This window comes from Phacochoerus africanus, chromosome 2, assembly GCF_016906955.1.
Source record: "Phacochoerus africanus isolate WHEZ1 chromosome 2, ROS_Pafr_v1, whole genome shotgun sequence".
NCBI lineage: Eukaryota > Metazoa > Chordata > Mammalia > Artiodactyla > Suidae > Phacochoerus > Phacochoerus africanus.
Genome location: NC_062545.1, coordinates 186,375,556 through 186,399,547, shown reverse-complemented (window position 1 = coordinate 186,399,547; position 23,992 = coordinate 186,375,556). Strand labels below are relative to the sequence as shown.

The 23,992-nt window shown below is 48.9% G+C and overlaps 2 protein-coding genes across 4 annotated transcripts in view; one reads left to right on the top strand and one right to left on the bottom strand.

The window, feature by feature from the left end:
* Window positions 1-2,362, top strand: part of GCH1 (GTP cyclohydrolase 1) — a 108,293-nt gene extending 105,931 nt beyond the window's left edge. Inside the window, exon 6 of the mRNA XM_047767388.1 lies at window positions 118-2,362. Coding sequence (XP_047623344.1) covers window positions 118-235 — 118 coding nt within the window. The 3' untranslated portion in view covers window positions 236-2,362. The remainder of the gene's footprint in view (window positions 1-117) is intronic.
* Window positions 2,363-5,502: 3,140 nt separating this feature from the next.
* The window catches only part of SAMD4A (sterile alpha motif domain containing 4A), a 222,896-nt gene continuing 204,406 nt past the window's right edge, over window positions 5,503-23,992 (bottom strand). For all 3 annotated transcript variants that reach the window (XM_047767380.1, XM_047767382.1, XM_047767381.1), the window contains 3 exons: window positions 22,599-22,725; window positions 14,623-14,706; window positions 5,503-9,892 (listed from right to left, as the gene is read on the bottom strand). In XM_047767380.1, coding sequence (XP_047623336.1) covers window positions 9,864-9,892; window positions 14,623-14,706; window positions 22,599-22,725 — 240 coding nt within the window. In that variant the 3' untranslated portion in view covers window positions 5,503-9,863. The remainder of the gene's footprint in view (window positions 9,893-14,622; window positions 14,707-22,598; window positions 22,726-23,992) is intronic.

Below are 23,992 nucleotides of genomic sequence, written 5' to 3'. Positions count from 1 at the left end.
AATGATGAACAGCGTGCACAGTGATCTTTTGTGCGTAAAAGGAAGAAATACATCAATGTTTATGAATGTATAAAATATCTCTTTTTTTGCTTTTATTTATTTATTTTTGCTTTTTAGGGCCGAACCGGCAGCATATGTAGCTGCCAGTCTATGCCACATCCACAGTCACAGCAACTCAGGATCCAAGCCGCATCTGCGACCTGCACCGCGGCTCATAGTGACGCCGGATCCTTAACCCACTGAGCAAGGCCAGAGCTAGAACCCACAGCCTCATGGTTCCTAATTGGATTTGTTTCTGCTGCACCACAATGGGAACTCCTGGCTTTTATTTTTTAGGGCTACATCCTAAGCATATGGAAGTTCCCAGGCTAGGGGGCGAATCAGAGCTGCAGCTGCCAGTCTACACCACAGTCACAGCAACACGGGATCTGAGCTGTTTCTGTGACCTCCACCACAGCTCATGGCAATGCCAGATCCTTAACCCACTGAGCGAAGCCAGGGATCAAACCTGCATCCTCATGGATATTAGTCAGATTTGTTATTGTTAAGCCACAACGGGAACTCCAATAAGTGTGTATAATACCTCTTGGTAGCTAAACGAGAAACTAACTCTGAGTGCCTCCAGTCAGGGGACTGCATGACTGGGGCTGGGGGCAGGAGGGAGACTTTTTGTTTACATTCTTTATTCTACAAAACAAGAAAACTTATATTTGATCCTTTTGCTTGAAGACAGGGGCAACTTATCTAAAGGTCTTAAGGCAGAGTCCACACATTTTACCAAGGTTGACAATGCCTTTTATGGCCCTGCCGTGGACTCCATCCCATCCCCGGCCCCTAACCCCCACCACTCCCCAGTCTCCATTCCAGGTATATGTTCACTTTTTCTCTTTTCCTTTTTAGGGCCACACCCATGGCATATGGAATTTCCCAGGCTAGGGGTCTAATTGGAGCTGCAGCTGCTGTCCTACACCACAGCCGCAGCAACGCCAGATCTGAGCCAGGTCTGTGACCTATACCACAGCTCACAGCAACCATGGTCTTTATTCCTGATTGAGGCTAGGGATCGAGCCCACATCCTTATGGACACTATGTTGGATTCTTAACCCAATGAACCACAATGGGATCTCTCACGTTTACTGATTTCAGTTCCTCAGACTCACACACTCTCTCTTGTCCCTAAACCTGGGATGCCCTCAGGCTCTCTCCAAGAACTCCTATTTTTTCCTCGGGGTGGCTCCCTCCCTTCAGAGGAAGCTGGGCGGCTTGGCAGGTGTTTCGACGCCCGGACTGATGGGAGGAGCGCCAGCAGCTCTTACTTACCCCTCTCCCATGCCCTCCAGTGGACACCCTGAGCCCTGGGCTCATGTCATTCAGGCTAAGAGACTGACCCCCAGGGGACCTGTTGGGACATCTCAACTTTTCTCTTGTTGGCATAGGACAGACGACCCACTGTTACTGGACTTCAGCTACTGGGTCCAGAAGGAACTTGGCACTTGTCCCCCATAAGGTGTCTCTGTCTCCAGACCTGCAGCTGGCCAGCACCTACCTGGCACCCAGGAAACCCTGTTGCATGAGGAAAACAGCAAACCCGGGGCCACACTCTGAAGTCTTTCCTGGAGGACAGGTTGGATATGAACACTACAGCAGGTGAATGAGGGCTTCATTTTTGTGTTTTAGGAGAGCAAAGTTGACTAGGTTAGGTAATGAAGTCATCCAGACCCCAGAGCAAGGGAACCGGAGCAAGCAGGCAGAGTGTGCGCTCTCTGTTCCGAGTCAGACATGCGCGCTGGGTAGTGGAGGGAGGGAAAGGATGTCATGTATGCATTTTATTTCTCTCATCCACCATTTGCTGTCTTGGGACATATTCCATCTTGGATGAGGAACAGGGTCATAGGTCAATGCCAAAAGTGACTCAGTCAGGTCCAAGTACTGGAAATCCATGTTTAGCTTTTCCCTGGAGAACAGATATGGGATAAGCTTAACAGAAAGCAAAGTGGAGGGAGAGGTTCCATTGGACAGATTGGATCTTGGGGTTTTGTAGGTTCATCTGACTTCACTCCTGTGCCTGTTGGCATTTTATGGCATGGAAAACTGGAACAAGCTCCCAGGATGTTGGTGCAAACAGGGACACCCTGTCCTGGCTGTGGTCCCTACAGGGAGGTTTAACTGGAATCTCTCCACTGTCTTGAGTTCAGTAGCTCTGGTGGGACCATTTCACTCACCAAAGCTCCAATTTTGCTTCTCCTGGATTGGGCTTAAAAACATAAAACCTCAGAAAAAATTGTGGAACACACCATTTAAAAACATGCGCTATGAGTCAAATGTAAATACAAAGCTGTCTTTTTATAAAGTCTGAGTTTTATAAGGTTGCCAAAATGTTTCTCTGTCAGTTTTAAAAATTGAAGTAGAAGCCACTGAAGAGTGAAAAATATTCCATAGAGGAGATTCTCAGACACCAAATGGCCAGGTTTATGTCACAGAGAAGTCACTGTGTGCACAAGAGCCCCTGGGGCAAGGCTGGTGAGCCGATGCCCAGGAGGACACGGAAAGATCACATGCTCCAGTGGAGCCCTGCAGTCATAACTGAGATGTCGTGCTGACATTTGCCAAAGTTTCCAACCTCCCAGGCACCCCGTTTCCTACTTCCTGTTTGTACCTGTGTCCCAAACGCATGGACAGACCCCCACACAGAGGAGCCAGCCTCCAGTCTCAAGCCATCTGGGCCAGAACTGAGAGTGGGGAACTTGAGGACACGGTCTCAGGGTTGCCATGGAAACAGTGCCCTTTGACCCATTTCCAAAGGCCCTAACCTCCCGGTACCTCTGGACCTTCCTCTTCCTTCCCTTTCTCAAGTACTTCGTGTTCAGCTCTTAGAAATGTTCAGTGAACAAAGCACTGGCCATACTTGAGCCAACTTCCAGACACCCCGAGACCTGATGGTCACTGCTCTGCTGTATTGCAGGCATTGTTGGCCCCGGGTGAGGGCAGTTGTTGGCGTCAGGATTTCTACTGTCACATCCTGAGGGGAACCTCCCAGGCTGATCTGCAGGCTGACCCCAGAACTTAGGGACCCAGAATAGAAGTAGTTTTTAGCAATTTGACAGAATATTTTTTTCTTTTGAATCCAGTGCAAGATTGGGGTATTGTAATTTTTTTCTTGTATTTATTTTACAGAAACAATTGGACTGTGTGGGTTGGAAGTAAACAGCTACCCCTACAACTAAAATTTGTAGGTGGTTTGAGAAGCACTGAATGAGCTAGGCCACCCCTACAGTGGAGGATCCAGAGGCTGAAGTGACCAAGAAAGGGGTGGTAGTTTTCAAGTTTTGCGATGTGTAGATAGAAACTAGATGATGGGAGTGCCTGTAAAGCCTGTGGAACAGTTTCTGTGAGGTGGGTGCTGTGTTCCACGTGCTAGCATGGCCCACCGGGAAGGGGGACCTGGACAAGGTGTGGATGGCCAGACCCACCCAGACTGTTCACCTTTCCAGAGTCAGATTAGGTTCTGGTTATGGATGAGATTTTCACTACCCTCAGGGTCCTCCCTTCAGCCTATGGGGACAAATAGGTCTTGGGCTGGTCTTGAGTCAGGGCCACATATAGATGTAGTGTCTGTTCAAGGGGCCAAACCAAGGTAGGTTCACACAAGTTTGCAATTCCCTCTTCCCGCCCTTCTCATGGGCCTGTAGACTATGGGTTGATTGTACCCATCAGTGCTCTGTCTGCGTTCCTGGCTCAAACCTCAGCCTCCTCCAAGGAAGTGTGCTATAGAGCTGTTTACCCCCTGGCCACCTTTTTTTCTTTTGCTTTTTAGGGCCTCACCCACAGCAGCCTATGGAAGTTCCCAGGCTAGGGGTTGAATGTGAGCTACAGCTTTGAGCCTACACCACAGATACAGCAACATGGGATCCGAGCCGCATCTGCAACCGACACGCAGTTCACGGGGATGCCGGATCCTTAACCCACTGAGCGAGGCCAGGGATCGAACCCAAATGCTCATGGGATACTAGTCAGATTCCTTACAACTGTGCCAAAATGGGAACTCCCCATCCCCTTTGCATAAAGGCAATTTGATCTCTTTTTGGGAGGGGCTGTTAGGGGAGTCCTAAAAGCTTTACTATGTGAGTAAGCTTTCCTCCAGGACTGAATATTCCGTTACAGAGACCGCTGACAGAAAGCTACAGCTTTGCTGAGAAAAACTGCTAACTAACCCTCTATCGTCCCTCTAATCTCACAACTCTCCTATCTTCCCTCATTCTACACATTGCGAAAGTGAGGCTCGACTTTTCTTATACATGATCCCTTCAGAACACTCAGAGTCACACACTGAGATATAGCTCATTTGGGTTATAGGAATTTCACTTTAGGAGGAAGTCTATTTAATGTCTCAGTTTACAAGGTATTTCTTCATGCTCCCAGGGATCATTTTGGATTTTTTTCCAGTCTCTTGAGCAGCTTGAGCCTGGTGCAAAGGGAGTAACCATGTGGTCACTGTCACAATGTTAAACTGTGGTTGCCTCAGAGAAATCTTGAGTTGCTAGGTTTGGGTGGCAATAAGCCCTATATCCTATATTTTCTTGTGTTTCTAATTATTTACTTATTTTTTTGGACTGGAGGTTTAGTTACATAAACCTTGAACATCATCAGCCAAAACACAAACCCTACCCAAGTCTCAGGAAGGGTAAGTAACTTGCTCAAGACCACACAGCCAGAGAACGCTGGAGCCAGAATTCAAACCCAGGTTTGTTTTTCCAACCATATGCTTAATTGACACATTATTTAGAATTTGTATTAATATTCATTATATATCATACTGGAATTCAAGGTATTAAAATGAGATTCAAGCCATGTGTAGTTTAAAACCCCAAGTCTCCAGGGACGCTGCTATTTATGCTGTGGTTAAGGAGTAAAATATGATTTCAAAGGCATTGAGGATGGAGGGCAAGCTATAAACAATACCACCCACAAGGTTAGAGTTTTTAGTTAGAGATATGTCAGGTGATGCATTTATTGGTTACTCTGGGCCCAGATCAAGCTGCATAAAATTTTACAACCCTCTCCCTACCTTTTAGTTAAAAAAAAAAAGTAGGAGTTCCTGTTGTGGCTCAGCGGTTAGTGAACCTGACTAGCATGCATGAGGACTTGGGTTCAATTCCTGGCCTCGCTCAGTGGTTAAGGATCTGGCATTGCCATGAGCTGTGGTGTAGGCTGTAGATGCGGCTGGGATCCAGAGTTGCTGTGGCTGTGGCGAAGGCCAGCGGCTAGGGCTCTGATTGTACCCCTAGCCTGGGAACCTCCGTATGCCTTGGGTGCAGCCCTAAAAAGACAAACAAACTGAAACAAAAAAACATGGCTCATAGTCGGAAGACCAGATTTGGTAGAACAGTCAAGTGGGAATAGTTTACATGGATGTCAAGCTTATCCTTGCTGGCTGGCTTATTTCTAAGATTCAGTTCTTGTTTTCGAATCAATCATATTGACAAAAAGGAAAAAAGACACACACCAGTGTTACAAAACCTTGTATTAATCATTTCCCTTCACTTTCAATATAACGTTGATATGAAATATAGCCATGATTCTTAGTTACATGGGAGGAAATGAGTAATAAATACATTGTAGCAAGTTTAAACCACAAGGGTGTTTCACTGGTAACAACATTTGAAAACTGTACACTTGCAAAGAACAGCATCTTCAAACATTAGTATATCTGTATATCAGTAAAGCTTTTACATGTAACAAACATGCTATTTCCATATATGACAAATTTAAAAAATATGCATTGCTTGGCAACATGAACTAGGCAAAAATAGTTCTTTGTTCACTAACTTTATACAGGAAAACTGGACGAAAGGCATGCATGTACAAGAGGGATGCCTGCACGGGGCATGCAACAAAAGAAAGCTTTTTAAAAGTCAGCTTACATTAGGCATAAATACATGAGGGTTATATATTAATAAGGGAGGAAGTCTTCTGCTTGACATTATTAACATTCCTGTTTTCTTCCTATTCCTCCCAGAGGAATACATATTCACCTTTAAGTAAAGATAAAGGAATTAAAAAAAAAAACAAACCTCACTTTGCAAACATCTCTGATGACTTGTGAAACAAAACATCAACATTAGTGTTATCACAGCCCCATGTGCAAATTATCCTTCCGCAGGGCCTTCTTGTAACAGGCACGCCCGAGCGCCTTGGGTAGGCTGCTTCTCTGCACCGGAGGCCGAGCCAGGGCCGCCTGCCTGGGACATGCGCAGAGGGCCACCGAGATGGGGGCTGCTCCTCCTCCCCAGGCTGCCCTCCTCGTTGCCTGCTGGCGCATTCAACCCAGCTCAGCCCCCAGCCCAGGCTCTCGGAGAGATCCCGGTTCCAGGCGGGGGAAGCACATCTGCAAACCGTGCACTGGCACTGCACACTTGCACAAGAGGTGCAGAAGAACAGAAGATGGGAGAAGGCTCCCAGTCCCTAAAAGGCAGCCAATGACACCTCAAAAGAAAACCATGTTTCCCTCAGTGTCTCTTCAGATGAAAGGGAGAGGGGGCCCAGCTGCGGCTCCAATCCCGAGTACCAAAAAGGGACATCAGTACCCAGGGTTGGAGAGCTTGGTGCAAACAGCCGCCCTCTGCAGGCAGACCCAGCAGCGTCTGTTTTGCTTGCTGGCCCTTGTTTAAAAAGTGAAAAACTCAAAAAGCATGTGGAAAAAACAAAACAAAACATATCAGCAGCAATGTTTCATTTCTTGTACACAGTTCATGTGTGTCTTCCTACTGTTTCCGGTAAGAAACCACTATGAATAAAAAGCACCAATAAAACATCATACATGATAACAATATTGTAGAACACCACTGTCTCTGGGACAGTGTGGAGATGTCAAATACACACTGCTTAAATCACAACAAGGGGAAGAAAAGGAAACCAAGTAGTGAAATAGATTTTACTCTGCGTTTTTTTCACTTTCACTCTTTACTTAATATAAAACAGTTGCATTTAGGGGTCAATGGGTAAATACAAAAAAAGGCACTGCCGCTTTATTACTAAATATCTGACTTCACAGCCTTATGCATGCAACTGTTTGTTTTATAAATAAAGTTCTTTTGCTTTTAGGATTTTTAGATTGAGCTGTATACCTGCAGTCAACACAGGACTCAAGACAAAGTGGGGACAGGCTCCTAAAATTTATCAGAACACTCAACTTAAAAAAAAATTAAAATGCTAATAGCAAAACACAACTAAGTAGATAAATCTATACACAGTCAATGAAAAATAAGCTTTTCTTTTTTTTAAAAAAAAGAATTGTTGTTATTAATAACAGACTTTATCATGGTTACCAGCCATAGCAAGTTAATAACATATCCAAAATAATATCTCTAATAATCAGATAACCATTGTTTCTATATTCAGTGAAGGAATAAATAGAAATTCAGATTTGCAAATACTTTAAGGTCTTCTTCCTTTTAAAGGATTCATGCTAATGTGATTGTGTTCACAATCTGTTTTCTGAACAACCCAAGTCTTTATGGATATATGTGTTCTGCAGCAGATCTGAATGCTTTCTCATTTCTCCACGAGACGTATTATACCTTTTTTTTCCTTCTTCTATTGACGCTCTAAGCATCCATGAAAACACCTTCACAAACCCTATGGTCTTGCCTTTGGCCTTCAACTTCTTTGACCTGTTCTTCCCAGCTCACACGTGATCGTCCATCCTAACACATTCCCCAAGTAACCCTAAGCTTGCTTAGCCAAGGGGTGTGGTGGATGAATGTTAATGGCACTTGGTTAAAAAAAAAAAATTAACTAAAAAACGCTGCCTCTTTCTGCACATGGATTTGCCTCTTTAGAATAGTCACCCAAGGAGAGTGCTCTCTCTCTTTTTCTTTTTTTAATGCAGTGCAGGATGTTGTGGATTTAAGCCTTCTTTGCTTGCTAAAGGCTCTCTAATGCTAAGATGTTCCCACACTTTCGATGTTAAAAGGACTTCACAAGCTTCACAACATCCAAGGCTGTTTGGTGTACATTTTTAATCCTGAAGGTAGAAGAAAGCCGTCTGGATGTCATTAAGGGCTTTTACATTTGGATTTACTTCATTAACTTAATTTTTTAAAATAACCATAAGCAAATGCAGTAATTTTCATGGCTGGATCTTTTTAAACTTTGCTCAAAAACACAAAAATGGTACCAGACTCACCCATTCAATAAACAGGCCTCATCCCATCTCCCCAATCTCGCCTCTGGCTGAGCTGTCACACCATCATTTACACAACCCAATTTTCCAGTGCAGAGCACAGCTCCTCTTGGATTTCCTCTAATACCTTCCATTGCATCAAACTCTGAAACATAGTCTTTCTTGCCCTTAAGAAACAGAGCTATTACTTTGTGGTAGCATAGTCTGTTAATCTCTCACCATGTAAGGAGTGGTTTTGTCTCCCTTCTGTGTGGGCGGATAAATCAGCCGACAACACAGCAAATCCCTGACCTATGCGATAGAACCATCGTTTCCATCCCGAAGTCGACTTTCCCACGTTTTTCACTGCCCACCTGGGACGCCTCCCCGCAGCTCTCCTTGCTACTTGCTAACTGACCATTTATACATCGTTGCTGGAACTTGCTCTCCCTCTTCCTCAACACTGATCAAACCAAAAGGATGCAGCCTCTGGGCTCTGAGTCCTGTGAGGACCGCCCCTTTCCCCCAAACGTCTTTTTGAGCTTATTATTTTAGATATTAAGGCCTCTTGCTAGTGAAAAATATCCATCCTTGCCTTTCCTCCTCCAATGGAACTTGTACACCCTGCTGTGTGTGTGTGTGTGTGTATAGCGAGGCCAGGAGTGATGGGATGAAACCCCGTGGTGAGGTGGGGAGGAAGAGGTGTCTCTGGGTGAGAGGCAAATCGAGCACAGAAAAGGCAGAGGGATTCTTTCAGAATCTCCAGGTGACTGCGCACAATCCCATAATCGATCACAGGGTGGCGCCCTCCCAGTGCCCTGCCCATTCCAGCCGCATCCTGGTCCTTCAGCTCCACCTGCACACTCCTTCCTCTCACAGGTGGAAGATGCAACTCAGGCCTACGTGACAGTATCCGTCTTCCCGAGAAGCAGAGCTTGACAGCCACTTAAAAAGGCAACCCTGCTGCTATTATAAAAAAATAGAGGGAAAAAAAATGAATCCATATCAACAAATCCTTTACAAAAACCGGAGTATGAAGAAAAGTTCTATCCCAACTCTTTACACATTATGTACCCTTTAAAATTGGTATGTAAACAATACACAAATCAGTTTATCTGAAATTTTGTTGGAGGGAATTTCTCCCTTCCCGCCCCCGTTGCCACGCGGACTTCTCCTGCAGCTGGGTTTCAAGCAGGGGCCTCAGGGGATCCCATCAGGGGAAGCAGAAAAGAGCCAGCTGCTGTCTTGCTTTGGTCGCAGGCAGCCACACCTTCCTCTGGGGCCCTGACTGTGAAGGCAGGCTTCTGAGAAGGCTCCCAGCTCCGGGGGCCTCTGCCTCCCTCCCAGGTCTCTCTCGTCTCTCTCATGGCAGGTAGTCTCCCCCCAAACCTTTCCATCCAGGAGGCCACTTGCATTCCCTCCATTCCCTCCCAGTCCCATGTTTCGCTCAGAGACCCCTCCCCATGCCCCATAACAAGCCATCCCATAACAGAAACAAAATGACGAAATAACCAATCCCAGGTCTACTGAAATGTTTACAAGGACGACCTACGCTCTCACAAAATCAAAATGGGAGAGGGACCAGGGGAAAAAAAAAGGCTGCAAAGTATCTTGGAGGATTCTGTGCAACCTTGAAGATGGCTGACACTGGACCCGCAGCAGTCGATTTCACGGCCAGCGCGGTCACTCTCATCTTCAGCTTCTAGATTGTGGAGGTCCGGTCAACCCCGTCTGGGAGAGAAAGAAGGACACGATGGGCACAGGTGAGCAAAGCAATTCCATTTCTGCCCATGAACTCCAACATCATGCACGTTGGGCCACTCAGTCTCTGAGGACAGACAAGGATTCATCTGTCCATCCATCCATCCTTCACACAGCCACCCACTCAACATTGGGGAACGAAGAGCTATTTTTTTGGCAGAAGCCATGCTGAGCCTGGGAACCAAGACAAAAAGACCTAATCCTCACTCTCTAGTCCAAGTACATAGAACCTAGACAGGACACAGACATGTAAACCCACAATGACATGCAAGTAATAACTGCTATAACGGAGTATGTACCAGACACAGCAGGAACATGGAGGAAGGAGTGTTTAAGTCGCCTTTGGAAGTCAAGGCTGGTTTCACCATGAATAAAAGTGACTCTTGTAGATAGTGCTAGTAGGAGAAGAGGAGCAGGAGAAGAGGAGGGTGTGGAGCAGAGGGCAGACAGCTCATGTATCCAGGCTAGAGTTTCTCCAGTGGGCTGAGAGGCATGGATTAGCCATCAGAAGTAGAAATGACTACGTTCAGTGACCACTAAGCGAAGACTAGGCTGGAATGCAAGATGCCTTCCTGGTTGTGCTGCTGTCCAAAGGTCAGCCTTGGTCTAAGCCTCTGTGTCACAAGACCGGTCTAGCAGAGGCGCATCCAGACACAGGAGGGAGCTCTGGTGTGAGAGGAGTGCGGTGGAGTGTTCCAGGGACAGCTGGAAACCCTGAGTGATGTGAAGAGTACTGTGTGCACTGCAGGGGTCTCCTGGCCTCCTCATGGCATTTTGCCATCAGGGACTTGTTTCTTTAACTCAGATTTTAGTGAGATCATTGTAGGTTCACATGCAGTTGTAAGAAATAGCACTGTTTCTAGCTTGGCCCCTATGTAACATTTTGAAAAACTATAGTATAATATTACCACTAAGATACTGACATTGATGCAAACTATCCATCATCTATCCATGAGTTACAGAGTCCCCAGTTTTATGTGTGTATAAAGTTCTATAGATTTTTAAGGAGATTTTGAAGTGGGGAAGCAAATGGCCCTGAGAGCATGTGTGGTTGCAGATGCTCAATCCTAGTGGTCGCTAGATAGGAACTGATCACCCCCTCACCCCCCGCTTCTGTGCTGTCAACCTTAGTCTCTTGAGTGGCAGCTCTACAGTGGTAACTGGTTGTGGGAGAACATTAAGTATGTACATGTGCATCCACATATGTGGTTGGGGTGGGGGCATCAAGACCACTCCCTTGTCTGTAGAAATGCAGTGAACACTCTTGCTGGGCCTCAGCATCTACTCATTAATGCCAACTTTTCATAGTAGTGGAAGTGAAGAGCTGGAAACAAGAAAACTTCAACTAACCCAACCCTATGTTGCATTTTCACAGAATTCTAACCCCATACCTTATCCTCCAAGAGTGATGGTCAGTATTTGTCTGCAGGGAAATGACTGATGGGTTAAGTCCAGATTCACCATTTACAGTTGTGCGAGTTGTGCACTGCCCAACTCCAGGGGCACCATTCACATGTTCCCATCATAGGTTTTATAATTACTATGGCAAATTTCAAACAAATGGCAGAACAGTGACTTGAGAGGGTGGAGGCTTTTTCTAATTTGCACGGAGTCTCCCTGTTGGCTGTAAGTGGGGCTTTGAGTCCCAGGAAGGAGCGAGGAGAGAAAGTGAGAAGGAATGGCAAGAAGCACAAACCCCAGAACATCAGAGGGTTGGCCTTGCATTCCTCCTATGGTTTGATTCCCCAAGGACTCCATTCTGACAGGTGGAGCCTCGCTTTGTGACCATGGGTGTTCTTACCCCTCTAACCCCTCTGCAGGAGGAAGAGAATGGTCAGGCCTGACATCACATCTTTCTGAACATCTGGGACCACTGTGGGGGAGCATGGGCACAGAGCTAGATGAGAGCCTCCAGTACAGACTTTCAAACCAAGATGGCAGAGGCAACCCCACCCCCGCTTCCCCCCCACCAACCCCCACCGCCGCCTTCTCCAAGGACTCCATCGGAGGAGACTGAGAACAGAGTGGTCAGCACAAAAGGCTGGGCCCCAAGGCCGGGCCTGGGGAGCCACCACACTAGAATGGTCATCCTGGGATGTGGGGTCCCAGGTGCCGGGATACCTCCCTGCCCTTTTCTTGAGATGCAAGAAAAGTAGGGACCTCCTCTACCCCTCAGCTTCCCTCTCCCTAGTCATTTGTCCTCCTGTAAAATGACTGCATTCACTGGCAGAAGTTCTGTCCTCAGCCAGCTCATCTCCCCTGGAACCTGGAAGGGGGCGGCCAGCGGAGAGGTGCTGTCACAGTGGGAGGGCACATCGCCACTAGTGCCCAGCCAGGCCACCCTGAACCTAATTTGCATTCTCTGCTCAGGAAACTGCTTACAAAGCTTCCCACCAGAGAGGATTATTGAGAAAAAACAGGGCAATAAAAAGGCTTAGGAGATGAACAAGATGAAAACATTAGCAGAAAATCCCCCATCAGTTCACAGAGGTTTTCTGTAAAAATAAGAGAACAGGCTAAAAAAAATGAAGGCTTTTCAACAAAAACCTCCCTTTAATAAAGGGCACTTGGCATTCTTACTACTAATGATTATGATGTTAGTACTTAGCAGATTGAGAAGAGCTTCCAATGTGCCAATTATCTGAGATCTGTTAAGCCCTGGGGGGAAGGTCGGTTCTCGTGTCTGCTCCCACAGCAGCGTGGGACTGAGCAGAGTTCCCCCTTCACCCCCTGCCAGCCTGTCAGGTGTCAGGTGGGAGGCACTTGGGCCTGTGCAGTGGGCTGAGCCTGGCCTGGCTGCTCCGGGTCTGGAAGCCTTCCCTTTTGGACAAAATTGAGATATAATTTGCATACCACAAATATCACCGTTTTAAAGTGTACAATTCAGTGTGTATGTGTGTATTTGTGTGTGTGTGTGTGTGTGTGTGTGTGTGTAGCATCTTCACAGAGTTGTGCAATGATCATCACCATCTAATTCCAGAATATTTTTGTCAACCCCCCCCCCAAGAAATCTGGTACCCATTAGCAGTCACTCTTTGTTCCCACCTCCTTCCAAGCCCTGGCAACCACTAATCCTGTCTCTGTAGATTTGCCTATTCTGGACATTTCACATGAAGGGAATCATACACTGTGTGGTCTTTTGTATCTGGCTGCTTTCACCTACTTTCAGGGTCCAGCCGTGGGGCTGTGTGCATCAGTACTTCATTCCTTTTAAAGGCTGAGTGACATTCCACTGTATGGCTCTACTGGCTCTTGTTCATCCACATGCCTCTGCTGAGGAACCTCTGGGTTGTTTCCCATCATTCCTTGGGGCTGGGGGAGTGGCCCAATCTCCTCAGTTACCCGGAGAAGAGGAGCTGGTGGCACCTCCCCTGAAGGTACCAGGAGTGAGCCCATGAGAGGGCGGAGCTTCTAGGATCTGAACTGAATGGCCAAGGGGGACAGCGGTGTTTGCCAATGGGGTTCCCTGGAACCCCAGGGGCAGGGTGGGAGTCACAGAAAGAGCTGTATACCCCACTGACTGTCTGGTCAGCAGCCCTGGGAGGCCTTCAGCTTGCTCCCTTGTGGTACTGAGTGGAGGTCCTGCAGAGCCTCACACAGCTGAGGTCAGGTGGCTTCAGTCCCGGTCTGCGCTCTGCTCCATGCAGGGCATTTATCTGCCTCATATTTGGTTTCAGGATAAGACTGTGCTTGCAGAGGCTAAAAGTCTCAACATCCCTGGGCAGGAGGACAGAGCTTTCTGGAGCAGCGGCTGACAGCAGCATCTCCCCGCGTGGCAGCAGGAGCACAAGCTGTGGCTCTCAGTGCACCCACCTCCTTGGTGGGGGGAGCGCATCCAGACTGGAGAGGGCTGTCGGGAAGGGTCACAGGAGGCCTCTTGGCATCTCCATGACTCAGAGCCTCCCTGGAGGTTGGCAGGAAGGGGCAGACATCTCTCTTCTGCCTGCCAAACATCCCCAGGGCTGGCAGCAAGGCCAAGCCAGAGAGAGGCACCCGTTTAGTAGCAGGAGGGCACTGAAGGCCTCCCAGGGCTGCTGTGACAATGCAGGGCTGCAGACCAAGTGGACAGACGGATGACCCAGCCGCTTCTGGGAACTCCTGGGGGGCTGTAGCCACACAAACCTCTGGCACAAGTGGACCATGCCTGTCACACTATGAAGGACACCTCGGACTGCTTAAGGCTCTGGGTGTCGTGGAAGCCATTTGGAACAGGGAGATATAAAAGCAAGCAGGGATTTTGGTTTCAGAAATTCTATTTTTAGAGCAAGTTGGGATATGCTTGGACCAGACTGGGGGATCTAGTGCCGAGAAGGAAAGAATCCAATGCTGTAGGGGGATGTTTCCACTAAAAGCCACGTCTTGTGTTCTCGACTCCTCCAGCGCCTGCATGTGGCTAGAACAACAGCTGTGGTGGGACTCCAGTGTGCCTAGGGGGCAAAGCCTCCAGGGAAAGAGGCCCTTGTCTTCAGGGCCCCCAAGTCACTTCCCAAAGGAGGAGGAGCAGGGCCCTGTGGGCCACTGTGTATGGCGTGTGTGCTGTGTATGGCGTGTTTGACGAGGGTCCAACAGCACCTTGCAGCCCCTCTCCCAACCTGGCCCCTGCCTCCTTGCCCTTTCCTCTCTCAGGCTGCTGTCAGAGTGCTGGCAGATGGCTGTGGTTCTCCCAGGTGTGCAGTGACATGTGGGGAGGACGCACTCACCTCCCAGGGCGTGCTCGGTCATACTGAGGCACAAGGACTCCAGCCTGTTGTTGATATCAGGTTCAGTCACGGGAAGCTGGAATTCTGCAGGGGACAAAAGGTTATATTGGTGACCGGGACTCCAAGAACAGGAACAAGGTATTCATGGTGTAGCTGGCTCCACCTGCCAGGGTGAGGGTCTGGTGTGCCACCCGAGGGGGCGACCCAGGGCCAGCGTGGAGGGTGGGCTGACTCTGTTCAACCAACCTCTGAGTCACTTATTGAACACAGGTGACTGGAAGAAACCCAGTAACTAAAAATAGCTGTCATAGTCACAGTCTGACAGACCTCTGCTCAGACCCCTCCAGCAGCTTCCCATTGGAGTAAAAGCCTGCAAGGTCCTGCCAATATGGCCCCTTGTCACCTCTCTGTCCTCATACAGCAATCCCTTCCTTCTCTCCATACCAGTTCCTCTTCTACCCCAGGGCCTTTGCACTGCTGGTCCCTGGACATTTCCCTGGCTTATCCTCTGCCTGCAGTCACGTCTTTGGCCCTCCTGTCTCCTTGGAAAGAACCTTCTGTTCATTGCATGTGAACAGAATTTCTCCACCCCATCCCTTTCCTCCGCTTTCCTTTTCTTCACAACTGTCACCAACACCTGACACATTATGTGTATGCTTGTTGTCTCCTCCCAGTTGAATGTATGCTGCACTGGAGCAGGACCTGGCTAGAACTGGGCCTGGTGCATTTCTGCTTCATTATGAGGAGCAGGAAAGGGAAACAGGAGTTCCCATAATGGCTCAGTGGTTAACAAATCTGACTAGCATCCATGAGGATCCCTGGCCTTGCTCGTGGGTTAAGGATCTGGCGTTGCCATTAGCTGTGGTGTAGGTCACAGACACAGCTCGGATCCTGCATTGCTGTGGCTGTGGTGTAGGCCGGCAGCTACAGCTTCGATTCGACAACTAACCTGGGAACCTCCATGTGCTGCGGGTGCAGCCCTAAAAAACAAACAAACAAAAATAAATAAAAAGAAAATAAAGAAAGAAAGGGGAAGCCAAAGCCTGATGAGAGCCTCCTCTGAGTCCCAGACCATCTGTGCTGGTGTTCAATTCTCAAGCGGGGCTCCCAGAGACTAAGTGACTCATGGAGGCTAGCTGGCTAGCACAGAGCTGGGACAAGAGCCTACAGCCTACGTGAGTCTTCTGCTCATTGCAAGCCTGCAGGTGCCTGCCACACACTCAGCCTCCAATCACTTTAGGAGCAAGGGCGGAACCAGCTGCTTTGTGGGTTCCTGCCACCTGGGACAACATTGTGCATTCTAACCACAAAATCCCCTCTACCTCTGGACCCTCCCTCTCTCTCCAGGCCCTGGTTCCTCTGCTTTCAAGAGGGAGGCTGCCCTGGGAGCATCCTCAGTCCTGCTGGGGCTCACCATCAGCACTGCCCCCCATCCCCAGCCCAGGGGGGCTCTTGAACATCCTGGACAAGTTTGGAAGCCCATTGCAGACAGTGACGATGTTCTCAGATTTTTCAGACTCTCCCAGCCATGGCCTGCTGCACACCTCAAGCATGTCTATTGAGTGATGAAAAAGATGGAACAAGAACTAGAAGGAAACGCTTGACAGCTATTATGAAACTTGGACAGAATTATGAAATCCTCCGAGGGAAGGCAGAAAAAATGTCAGCAGTGGGATAGGTTCTGAGTGCCTGGGAAGTCTCAGCATTGCCACTGCCTTCCTGTGTGACCCTGGGAAGCTGTTCCCTTCTCTGGCCTTAGCTCCTCCATCTGTAAAATGGGGAAAGGATTCCGTGGCCCAAAGGGCAAGCCACTTCCATGCTCCTTTGCATCCCCACTAGGGGGCGCTTGGAGCCGGGGGCGGGGGGGGGGGCGTGGCGAGAGGGGAGGGAATTAAAAATGAGGTCGGTGGTTTGGTGGGAGAGGAAGTAGAAACCAATGGCTAAACCAAAGTATTTGTTTTCCTCCATGAGCTATAGGGTTAGGTCTTCCCTGCAATCTGTGTTTCCCATTACCCGCTAATTCAGAGGCAGATGTCATTTGTGTTATTTAAAATTCTCCCAGAGAAGGTTGGCAAAATGGAGAAATATGAGGAGCACTGGGGAGCAGATAGGGTTTTTTCAATCAAAGTTCCAGCATCAGTGGGTCTGAAAGACAATTGTGCCAATTCAGGAGTAGACAGAGGACGAGTGGGCTTCCAGGCGGGCTGAGAGCCAGGGAATCCGGCTCCCCACCCCCACCCACCCCTGCTTCCAGAGGAGGGTCGGGGCAATTAGACAATCTGCAAGGAGGAGTATTTTAGTATTTTCCTCCATTCATGTGAAAATCATATGCGTGTAAAAATTAGCAGCCTTCAGGGTGTGAAATCTATAAAATAGAAACACAACTTTATATATAGCCAGTTAGCAAATAAAAAAAAAAAAAAACACCCCAGCAATTATAGCCATCCATATGCTCATTGTAAAATTTAGTTTACTCTCTAGCACTCCCCTTTAAACAAACACTGTGGAGAGATTTGGATAAATAAAGATGCTCGACATTTGGAGAGAAGTGTTTCAGCTGCAGGATTTCTTGCCAACACGCAGCAAAATGCCATTTTCCAAGCCTGGGATTGCGTGTTCCAAAAAAAGGGGGCTGAGATATGTGGGGATCTCTGCTCCAGAATCTCCAAACCTTGGTGGCTGCTCTTTTAGGTTGAAAATTGGCATGCTTGCTTTTTATCCTCCAGCTCTTCCCTCTGGCACCTGGGGGAGTCATGACCCCCACCACTCAGAGCAGCTCTGAAAAATTCTAAGTCTTGGAAGAAGCCCATATGTTCACACTCCAGAGTTTCCTAATAGTGTGACACTTTAATTGTGTATTTGATAAAAACAGATCCAAGGCATCTTCCCGCACACACGAGACAGAAAGAGACCAGCCTGGTGAACACCAGCTTCCATCTCGGGCTAGGAGGTCCCGGGCCCATGTAAACTACAGGCCAGCTCTTCTCCTGGCCCCTGCTCACCCTGGGGGGTGCATGACATTTGTCCTGGGCCCCCAGCAGTAATGGACCAGGCAGACGTAGTTCTGAGACTTCGGGAGGCCAAAAGGAAAGACTTGACTGAACCTTCTCTGCTGCTGCCCAAGCGGGCTCTTCTTTAGCTCTGAGGACATGGCATTCTTCTCTTTCCCATCAGACCACCCCTGTATTTAGGATGTATTTGAGGATCCATGTGTTCTAGGATGTCCAGAGGCTTAGCTGACTTGGGACAGGTTTTTTTGTTTGTTTGTTTTTGTTTGTTTATTTGTTTGTTTTGATTTTTAGGGCCACACCTACAGCATATGGAAGTTCCCAGGCGAGGGGTTGAATTGGAGCTACAGATGCTGGCCTGCACCACAGCCACAGGAATAGGGGATCCGAGCTGTGTCTGCAAACTACACTATAGCTCACTGCAATGCCAGATCCTTAACCCACTGAGCAAGGCCAGGGATCAAACCTTCGTCCTCATGGATACTAGTTGGGTCTGTTACTACTGAGACACAACAGGAACTCCCTGACTTGGGACTTTTCAATTGTGCCCTTTCAGAAGTCCCACAAGAACAGGGACACCTGTACAGGCCCAGGGTCAAGAAGACTCTGGAAGGGGCAGCTACCATCCCTAAAGAGGTGCTGCAGGGTCCACCTGGGGGTGTCCCCACATGGCTTTTCCTTCGCAGAAGCAGCCGCCCCAGCTCTCACGTCTGTGGCATCTGAGGTGCCCTTCTGCTGCCTTCTCTGAGTCACTGAGGCTGAGGAAAAGAGGCAAATTTCTTTGGGACTTTAAGATAAGCAATAGGTCAGGGCATTCAGGGCAAAACCCTGAGAATCCCATTTTGCCAGCGACAGGGGAGGCCACTCTGTTGCTGAATAAGCAGAAAGGCTTGGAGTCTGGTTAAGTGAGAAGCAGAGTTATCGGAAGGTGAGGCCTCAGGAAAGTCAGTCTGGAAGAGGAAGAGACAGAGGATGGAGAGGAGGGAGGACCCCCCCACACCACCGAGTCTGCTGGGGAAGGCAGCTCTTCTCTGGGGGCCTCATTCTTAAACCTGCAGAACCAAGTGCTGGGGAAATCCTCTGGGACACTTTTATGAAAAATGACAAGCAGGAATATGGTGCAAGCCAGTACTGTACCATCTCGCCCCACGTGGGTCTCTCTGAACATGGCTCTTGAAGACAGTGAGGCACAGGCCCAGCTGGGTTCTGGGCTGTGACAGAATTGATTCATCTGCCAACCTCCATGCCCATCATCTGCCAGTCCTGAGCAGGGCTGTTTGCCTTGGGTTACTAGAAGGCAGGGAGCATGTGTTCATCAGGTACTCTAAGTGTGTCCCTATTCTGGTCTCAGTCTCTGCATGGCAGCCCCTTCCATTCCCCCCCCCTCCCCACTGTGGACTCAGCACCCTGATGGCACTCTCCCTCTCCCCACTCTTTCTGAAGGCAGTTCTCTTGAAGGAATCTGAAACTCACTCACACTGAGGAGGAAATGAATGATGACTGCTTTGTGCTCTATGCTCCCAGGGATTCTAATGGTGGAAGGATTCCAGTCATGGGCAGCTGTATAGGGGAGGTTTGCTATGGAGAATAGATATATCACATCATGAAATGCTGCCGTGCAAGGCCCTGCTTTGCCCATCTCACATCTGGGTGGTCCAGTACCAAAGGTAGTTGGCACTCGGTCTTGTGCAAGGGAAGGATGAGGTCCTGTGTGAGGCTATCCAGTCTACCCTTCCCGTGCATGCTTTTCCCTTGTAGTCAGCTTCTGGCGCCTCTGCCCTTTCCTGTCAGGCTCTCTAGGTGGTAAGGAGCCTCCATGGCCTCCTGGTGTCACACCGGGGCTTCTCTGAGATCCTCTCTGATCCCAAGGGTGGCTGAGCCTGGCCAACAGGATCTGCTTCCAAGATAAGGTATCATCCTGAGGGCAGTTTCCAAACTAATTTTCCAGTTGGGAAAACACCTTGCCTTTTGGATAAATGTGACCCCTCTCACTGGTTTTAGCTCAAGTCATACCTGCCCCCGACCCCACCCCACCCGGCGAGTGTATCAGATTCTGTCCCCCCAGCTCTGGGAGGACCAGCTTCGTGTTTCTTACTCATCCCAGAGGCCAGCAAGTGGCAACAGTCACTGCCAGCTCTCCCAGCTTGTCCTGGGAAACATCTCAGATCTGTCCATGTGGGAATAAAGTGAAGACTAACTTATGCCCCAACCTCCAAGGGGCCCATAGGTTCAGTCCATTCAGGAAGAAAGGAAACATCTTGCAAATCGGAGCAAGGTGACTGATCAACTGATACACAGCTTGGAGGCTGGTTCTAGCCCTTGGCCTTTTCTTTATTCTTTGGTGACATTCCATTCTCTTGATGGGATTATTTTAAGTTTGGAGAACCAAACCTCCTTATAAAGCATGGTCATCTTTGAGATTTGCCCAGATGGTTCAAAATGGGTGCTTTGAAGACAACTAATGGCCAGGAGGAAACCACTATGTTGGAATGGAGCAGCTTTCTGAGTACTTCATTTTGGGTTGGTCACACATCTCTATTCCACTTTGCATTCACTATTACCGCTGCTCGTGTGAAGAGAAAAGCCACTTTCTGCCTCCCTGATATGATACTTATGGTGTGGTCTCAGTCCCTGGTCCTCAGGCCCTAGACACAAAGGCTGAGGAGGAACATTCTGTGCCTGTGGGGACATTTTCTGTAGCCTCCTTCTCCCTCAGCCAGGGATCCGGGGTCATGGCCATGCCGTGCCTCATTGTTCAAGGTCATTTCCCAGGAGGCACTCCACTTGGGCCAAGGGCGTTGGGCAGGATTAGGAGTGGCTCCTGCCGAGCCCTAACCTGGGTATTTACAATCAGGAAATATGGAGCAGCCCTATCCGCGTGCCATGGTTACTAGAAATGCTGTGGTTCATCAGGGCTGTGCTGGAAGTGGGTTTGTCATGCTTGGGCAAGAAGTTAATTAAAACAATAAACACCACCCACCAAGGGTTCCAGTATTCTAAGTCCAGTATGCAAAGAACATGATTGAGAGACTTGCAGGTAATGACCAGGACAACGGGAAAGTTTAAGTGCTGCCTCTGGGAGGTGGGACTGCGGGATGGGAGGGGAGGCGAGGGGGACAGTCACAAGCCCTTTGGTGTCATTTGTTTCTTTAACTATGGGCATAAGAGGCTTCATGGACGAGGATGGAAGCATCTTGAGGTTATAGATAACTGCGCATAAGCCAACCGTTGGGCGCTGCTGTGGAACAGTAGAGGGGAAATAGTGCAGGTGGATCCATATCAACAGACCCAAGCATCTCTTCTCCCAGGGATGGCCTGGCTCTTCCCGGTGGGCCTGGTCTGCATGGCTAAGATGGGGGACACAGAGAGAGGATGACTGTGGACTTGGAAGAGAGTGGCAGGCAGGGAGAAGGAGGCAGGAGAGAATGGAGAAGGTACACGTGTGTTAGGACTGGAGGAGAGCAGTTGGCTATGGCTATGCTAGGCTCCTGGGAGGCAACAGGGTGCTGGGCTGAGGCCAGGGTGAACTGCTTGTTCACGGTGAAAGATCTCATGCCCAGGATGTCTTCAAATATTGTTCAGCCTTTTTTTTTTTTTTTTTTTTTTAAACTGGGAATGGATTATATGTAATTCTGCATGAAAGCGGAGGCTGGGATTAAATGATCCAGGGAGAAGGCCTTCATAGCCTTCAAATTTTTTTCAAATGTTTATTTTCAGGAAGAAAAATAGCAAGTTATTAAAACAAAGAAAGGGAGCTTTAAGACAAAACTGCACAAACAGGTAGAGTTCTAGAAGTCAAGAAGCAGCTTTAAATTTAAGCCAGCATCTGGACCAGTGGGTATCCCTTCCTTTCCTGACACATCTTGTGCCTGCCATCAGCATCCTCCCCTCTCTCGGTGGCCTCCCCTCCTCCTGTCTGATCCCTGCTCAAAATCTTCCTTCGATTCCCCAATGAGAGCAGTTGGGATCTGAGCTCCTGGGCCTTGGGTTCAGGGTCCTTCCATCAGCTACATCTTTCCAGCTTCCTTGGTCTACTCAGACTAACCCCACCCCCACCCCCATCTGCGGCACAGGGCCACTGTGGGACTCGCCTTGGCACTTGGTACCCTTGTGATCCTGTTCTCTTAGCTCCTTCTGCTTGCAAATCCTCCCTCCTCTTTCCATCTCTTCACCTCTGCTCCCTGAAGCTCACCTGTGATTCCAAGAAGCTTCCTTGCCTACCCAGGCCACAGTGACATTTCCCCCCACACCTGTACAAGGCACTGTACAGAGCACATCTACCACCTAGGGCGGGCATCTTCCTCCAGCTGCAACCCACGTCTGCTCTGCCCGCCTAGATGGTCATTTAGACAGGTGTCATAATTGCTTTGAGGGCTTTGTATTACTCATGGAGTTGAAGAGGTCACCGTCTGCACAAAGAGAGGGGCAAGCACCTGTAGGCTGCTTTGTTTGAAGAGGCGTGGGCGAAGGTAACAGGGGGCACCAAGCTGGTCTAACCAGGTAAAGGGAAGATGTGTGTGAGGTGCTTTCAGACCAGCGGCAGGTCTCTCAGCATCACCCCTGTCAAGTTTTCTCTTTCTCTGTCTCACAGTCTACACATCCCCCACGTACACACCAACCACACACATGCTACACACAGAACCCCTCCCAACACCCCCTGAAAGCCTTCCAGTGATACCTCTGGGTTAATCAACCTAGAAATATGACTAGGATAAAAAACATCCCCCATCGCCGTCAGATCGCAATCAGCTCCGGGGCTCCGAGTGCTGGCTTCCGGCCAACCCGCCGCCATTCATGCTGGCAAGGCACGGTTTAAAAAAGGAAAGGCTTCTATAAGCTCAAAAGAATGCACAGTGAGAGTTGAGGCGAAGTACTTTCCGTCTGGGTTCACTGGGGCATCTATTTTGGTGACTGGCCTCCCCAATGTGTCAAGGGGGAGGAGAGTGAGAGATGGAGGCTGGGCCCTACCTGGCTGCTGGAACATCAGCATGTTCTGTGGCGAAGTGTGCACGGGCAGCGATCGGGTCCTTTGGACTGAGCTGTGGGTGCGGCTTGGCATGCTGTTGCTGCCCCCGGGGTTGGCGAACCAGAGGTTCTGGGGAGAAACATGAAAGGGGAAACCATTGGTCCAGACATGTGGGCGGGGGGTGGGTGGGGCGGGGGGAGGGGACCAGGCCACAAGGCCAGAATCTAGGAGGCAAATCCCTTGGGAGACCTCTCTGCTAACTTCTGGAAAAGGGCTTATAGGCCTGTGCCATGTGTCGGCTTACTTAGAGAGGGGGGTTTTAGATTCCATTCATTTTCTTTAACACCCTCCCCTCCCCAAGCCCTCAGCCCCAGGCTCCTCTTGAAGCCTTAGCTTAATCTGGACATGCATCTCCTTCGCTACCTCCAAAACTCTTTTTATCCCTTCTGTTGCCTTTGCTTTTCCTCTCACTTTTCTAGGAAATGGGGGGAGTTCTATAAATGTCTGCAATGAAGACTATTTCAGGGCTCTCATTTGATTTTCTTTTTAAGATTCTTACAATTTACTACAAAGCGAGGAGGAGAAAAAAGAACGCTCAGCTGGCAACAAGCTGGCACAACTCAGCTGGTGTGTTTCTTATGGCGCGGGTGTCCTAGTGGTGATTTCCTCTTGGACGGGTGTGGGGGCTTCCTGCAGCGGTCAGGGCGTGGGGGCTTTCTCCTACCCTGTGCTGCTTCCTTGGGGGAGTGAATCCTATCTATTTCCTGTTTTTAAACCAAGCTGTCAACCCTCAGCTTCTCATGACAACCTCAGACCCACCTGTGTTCTTCTGACCCCAGCCCCAAATGGCAGATCCCCACGAAGCTGGTGCTGGGTGGGGTGGGGGAAGGGACAAATGGGTCGAGGAGCCAGGGGACAGAGGTCAGCTCTAAGCCACACAGCAAGAACCCCTAGGCAGCCTGGCCTTGATGGACTGGGAATGTTTCAATTCTCCCTCTGATAGCCTCTCTCAGGCTCCTTCCTGTGGCTTCTCTACCACAGCTGGGATCTTATTTGCCTCAGATGAAAAGGTTAAGAAAGCTCCTTAAATGCTCAGGCTCTTCCGGAAGCCAAATCTGGAAGGTGGTGGGATCTGCTGGGACAGGTCAAGGATCAAGGCAAAGAAGAACTAGGTCTGTGAGGCAGGGATAAATTAGGAATTTAGGAGTAACATACACACACTGCTACGCATAAGATAGACAAACGACAGGGACCTACTGTGTAGTACAGGGAACTCTACCCAATACTTTGTAATAACCTATATGGGAAAAGAATCTGAAAGAGAATATATAACACTGAATCACGTTGCTGTACATCTGAAACTAACAGAACACTGTAAATCAACTATACTTCAACA